Genomic DNA, 5,690 nt, shown 5'->3' on the forward strand with positions numbered 1-5,690 from the left:
ATCCACTATTTCTTCATTGATCTTCTGTCTGGATGTTCTATCCATTATTGAAATTGAGGTATTTAAATATCCTACCGTAATTATATTGTCATCAATTTCTCCTTTCAGATCTATCAATATTTGTTTCCTATAATTAGGTGTTTTGATGTTGAGAGTATTTATATTTACAATTTTATGTTTCCTGTTGAATAATCCTTTTATCATTAAGTAATAATATTCTTTGTTTCTAGAGACAAAGTCTTTTTGACTTAAAGTCTTCTTTGTGTGGTATTAGCAGAGCCACTAAAGTGAGTTTCTTATAAATAGCATACAGTTGGATCTTCATTTTTAAATTTATTCAGCTATTCTGTGTCTTTATTGGGGAGTTTAGTCCATTTACATTTAAGGTGGTTATTGATGGAGGATTTACTATTTCCATTCTTTAACTATTTTTGGTTTATCTGATAGTTATTTTGTCCCACTTTTTCTGTCTTACTGTCTTTCTTTGTCTCATTGTGTGTGTGTGTTTGTGTGTTTAATTGATATTGATTCCTTTCTCTTTTTCTTTTGTAAGTATTTTATAGTATTTTCTTTGTGGTAACTAAGGAACTTATATGAAATTTCTTATAGTTATAACAGTCTATTTTTAAGCTGATAATATCTTTACTATAAAAATTGACCACAAATTCAGTCTTAAAATTTTTTTAGGCATTTAAATGTTTCAGAGCATGTCTTTTGTCAATAATATAACTTGAACATTCCCAAAATTATGGAAAATAAACAACATATTTGTAAATAATACAAAAGTCAAGAAAGAAATCATGATAAGAATTAGATGTGTTAGCTAGATTAGATATTAGCTAAAATATAACATATTAAATCTTATTGGACACTGCTAATGCAATGACTATAAGGAAATTTTGCATATTGCAAAAAAAAGAATGCAAACTATTATGTAAGTGTCTTTCTCAAGCCTTCTCAAGAATTTAAATAAAAAACTTTTAATTAAACCCCCCAAAAGAAGAAAATAATAGAGATGAATATACATTTATAAAATAGAAAATTGATGTACAGTACAGAAAAGCACAAATCAAAATTTCATCCTTTAAAAGTGCTAATAAAATTGATAAACCACTAAGGCTTATTAATAAGATATATAGAAAAAAAACTCAAAAAAGATATGTAGAAAGTGCAATATTGGAATGAAATGGGAACAACATTATAAATCCTACAGAAAGTAAAAATAAGATATAATTTTGAAATATAAAGGAATTGGAAAACCACTTGGAAGAATATCTTACCAAAAATGACAAGAAAGAAATTGAGAAACTGAATATTCCTTTTTTCATTAATAAAAGTGAGTCTTATAGTGAAAAACTTTCCCACAAAAATGGAAGGCCCAGATGGCTTTACTGTTGAAGTTTTACAAATATCACAGATATAAATATCACTAATCCTGTAAAATGTTCTTCTGAGAAAAGACAACAAACACTTTCCGAATCATTTTTATATTTTAATACTCCCACCTGAAAACTTCATTTCAAGAATGGAAAATGTTAAGCCAAATTCTCTCATGCACATGGATGCAAACATCCTAAACCAAATAATTAGCAAATCAAACCTAGTGGTAATAAAATGGATAAAAAAGCAACTAAAGTTGTGTTTATTCCAGAAAATCTAGATTGATTTAACATTCACAACTTAATCAAAGTGGTACTTACATCTTTGAATTAGGATGTAGAAGGATATGAAAAACCTTTCATCATATGGTAACAGGACAAATCTCAATGAAATGAAAATCACACTCATATAGTCAATGAACCAGGAGTAGAGGATTCAAGAAAGCCTTGATGAACTGACATCCACATAGCCGAGCAGAGAAATGTGGCAGTTTGCCTACCTGCGGTCTTGTCTGTCTTACAGAGACACTTTGAAGGGATGAGAATGAATCAGCCAGTTCTTGGATGACAATGTAAATTGTCTGGACAGATAGAAATTTGGAAGAAACCCAAATGCAAAAACAAATCATTTCACCCCAAAATTCCCTTCTCTTATGCTACAATGATTTTTCCTAGAAAGCAGCAGCAGAGGAGGAGCTAGCAATAAAAGAGAAACCACTTAGTCCCGCACAGCCTCACAGTAAATAGATGTGTGGACTTTGCCTTTACTGAATTCTTAGATGAAACAAAAATATCTAAAATTGCTGCTCAGTCCTGAGTTTCAGAAGTATAAAGCCTCTAGAAGATAAAATAGAGAATGTCTTTATGACCTTGGATTAGGCAAAGATATCTTGAAGTTTCACTAAAACATTAAACATTAAAGAAAACATTGATAAATTAGATCATTTTAATTAAAAATTTTTGTTCATCAAGGATACAGTTAAGAGAGTGACACAGCATACTTCAAAGGGAGGGTATACCTTTAATGTATAAATCTGACAAAAGGACTTGAAGATAGATTATAACAACAAATCAGTAAGAAAAGTACAATCTGAGAATAAAATTGACAAAAGACCTGACAATACATTATACAAAAAAAGGACATATGAGTAGCTGATAAATAGATTTTTAAATGCTCAACGTAAGAGGCCCAGGGACATGAAAGTGAACACTGCCTGTTTATTTCATTGTAAAAAATGATGTCTAACCTGGAATCTATGGTGTTATCCTTTCTGAAAACTGTGGATACATAACTTCGTCTACCAGAGTACTGAGTTACGGGGACTTCTTTAAGCCAGCTCCTTCCAGTTTGTCTTCATATCCTGGACCAGCCCTTGTGGTTCTTACTGCAAGATGCACTTAGCAATAACCATCAGGAAATTTTGAAAGAGACAAGGCGGATTACTTACAAGTCCTGGAAGTTATACAGCTGGGGCCACACAGGGTCATGGAATAGAGAGAGAGAGAGATATTAGGGTTCTGCTTTATTAGGGTTGAGGGTGGGGGCCTAGGGTTTCATACCCTCACTCTTTATTGGTGACTTAAAAATATAAGAGCAGAAATTTACAGCATGGGAAGAGAAAATACAAGTGGTCTGAATGGTCAGTTATCTAAGGAGATGTGGGGTTGGGGGCAACTTGGCTCTTTATCTAGTTATGTGACTGGCACTGTTTATTCAAGATACCTGCCTTTGAAGTGGATGTCCTCGCATGCTAGCCATCAATTTTCTCATGGCCTCTTTCACCTCTTTGTTCCTCAGACTGTAGATGAGGGGGTTCAACATGGGGATCACCACTGTGTAGAAGACGGACACCACTTTAATATGGTCAGGTGAATGGCTTGACTTCGGTATGACATAAACAAATGTGACTGTCCCATAAAGCAGAGTGACTGCAGTGAGGTGGGAAGTACAAGTAGAGAAAGCCTTGTGCCTTCCCTCTGTTGAGTGCATCTTCAGGATCGAGTGGAGGATGTACAGATATGAAACAGTTATGGTAAACAGTGTGATTACAATGATTGACCCAGCTGAGATGGCAGGAGATATTTCAGCAACATAAATATGGGTACATGAGAGCTTCACTAGTGGTGGAAGGTCGCAGAAGAAATGATTGATTTTATTCGGTCCACAGAAAGTCAAGCTCAGTAAACATCCAGTAAATGATGAAGCATTTGCACATCCTCCCAGATAGGAAGCAACCAATAAGACGATGCAGACGCTGGGAGACATGTGTATAGAGTAGAGGAGTGGGAAGCAGATGGCCACGTAGCGATCATAGGCCATGGCTGCCAGCAGGAAGCACTCAGCTGTTCCAAAGATAACATCAGAGCCAAGCTGGGCTATGCAGCCAACGACAGGGATGGTAGTTCCTTTTTTTAGGAAACTCACAATCATAATAGGTGTGACTGATGAGGAGTACCCAATGTCCACAAAGGCCAAATGGCTGAGGAAAAGGTACATCGGGGTGTGAAGCTGAGGGCTTCTTCGGATTAATATAATTATGCTGACATTGCCTAATATGGTAGCAATATAGATTCCTAGAAAAACCACAAAGAAGATGGAACAAAGTGTAGGATGCTCTGTTAACCCCAAAATAATGAATTCTGTTACCATTGTTTGGTTTCCAGTCTTCATCTTATTTGGAATGATGCCTATTGAAATAAAAACCAGTGGGTATTAGAATAAATTAAATGGTCTCATAATTAATATACTTACTTTACCAGCCAACCTGTCAGAAAATCAACACATTGATCTCTCTACACTTTACAACATATTTCCAAATATATTTACATTGTGCATGATTTGAGAATATTAATGTCCATTATCTTAAGGCAAAGATACTCACAAAGGGACCATTGACTCAGAGCAGAACACAGTTGGCGCTCACATTTGCATCATTTGATCAGTTCAGGTGGTTGAATGAACACTTACAGCAATGATGTTTTGGGAATTTGATGAGAACCAGAAGTCAAATTCCCCTCGCAGTTAGGTAAGAATGTGAATAGTACATGCCAATGGGCTATGAGAGGAAATGCTTTGTTTCTCTTCTGGATCAAATTAAATTACCAGTGGACAACTCTCTCTTCCTCTTCCACAGTGACATATTCTGCATGATACAATTATAAGATAATGGAATTTCCTATCAGCCTGGGATTTGAGGGAATATGGAGAACAGAGAGCATACTGGAAGCAAGAAATAAATCTATGTTGTGTTAGACCACACTGAGTTGCCAGGGTTAATTTGTGAGAAGAACATAACATCACCTACCCTGATTAATATAATTATGGATTGGCTGTAATGGAAGCTATCTGTAGAGTTTAATCCCAAGAGCATTGTGAGAAATAAATCCACTGTGGATCATTAGTTGTAATTTAGGCATTGTGCAGACCTAACAAAATCAGACATTTCATAATCAAGTATGAAAATGTTGTATATTAGAATATGTTGACAAGATGCCTACATGCATATGTTGTGCCGTCCACATGAGATCAAAAGAGTAATACTTAAATGAAAAAAATACCAAAAAGTCATTTCACCATACAAATGATCAACAGGCACATGAAAAAATGCTCAGTATCACTAATTATCAGAGAAATGCAAATCAAAACTATGATGAGTTATCACCTCACACCAGCCAGAAAGGCCATCATTCAAAAGTCCACAAATGACATATGCTGGAGAGGCTGTGGAGGAAAGGGAACCTTCTACACTGCTGGTAGTTTGGTGCAGCCACTGTGGAAAACAGTATGGAGATTCCTCAAAAGACTAGGAATAGACTTACCATATGGTCCAGTAATCCTGCTCCTGGGCATATGTCCAGAAGGAACCCTACTTCAAAAATACACCTGCACCCCAAAGTTCATAGTAGCACTATTTACAATAGCCAAGACATGGAGACAGCCTAAATGTCCATCAACAGATGACTGGATAAAGAAGATGTGGTATATTTCTACAAGGGAATACTATTCAGCCATAAAAATGACAACATAATGCCATTTGCAGCAACATAGATGCTCCTGGAGAATGTCATTCTAAGTGAAGTAAGCCAGAAAGAGAAAGAAAAATACCATATGAGATTGCTCATATGTGGAATCTAAAAAACAAAAACAAACAAAGCATAAATACAAAACAGAAACAGACTTATAGACATAGAATACAAACTTGTGGTTGCCAAGGGGGTGGAGGGTGGGAAGGGATAGACAGGATTTCAAAATTGTAGACTAGGTAAACAAGATTATACTGTATAGCACAGGGAAATATACACAAGATCTTA

At 35.3% G+C, this 5,690-nt stretch overlaps 1 protein-coding gene across 1 annotated transcript; it reads right to left on the reverse strand.

Moving 5' to 3' along the window:
* Nucleotides 1-595: 595 nt before the first annotated feature.
* On the reverse strand, nucleotides 596-5,088 carry LOC105094002 (olfactory receptor 5P4-like). The gene is made up of 3 exons (XM_010985953.3): nucleotides 5,080-5,088; nucleotides 3,135-4,050; nucleotides 596-719 (listed from the first exon to the last, which is right to left on the reverse strand). Exons 1-3 carry the CDS (start codon nucleotides 5,086-5,088, stop codon nucleotides 673-675), a joined length of 972 nt encoding a protein of 323 aa, XP_010984255.2. The 3' UTR covers nucleotides 596-672.
* Nucleotides 5,089-5,690: the final 602 nt, after the last annotated feature.

This window comes from Camelus dromedarius, chromosome 12 (assembly GCF_036321535.1).
Source record: "Camelus dromedarius isolate mCamDro1 chromosome 12, mCamDro1.pat, whole genome shotgun sequence".
Taxonomy (NCBI): domain Eukaryota; kingdom Metazoa; phylum Chordata; class Mammalia; order Artiodactyla; family Camelidae; genus Camelus; species Camelus dromedarius.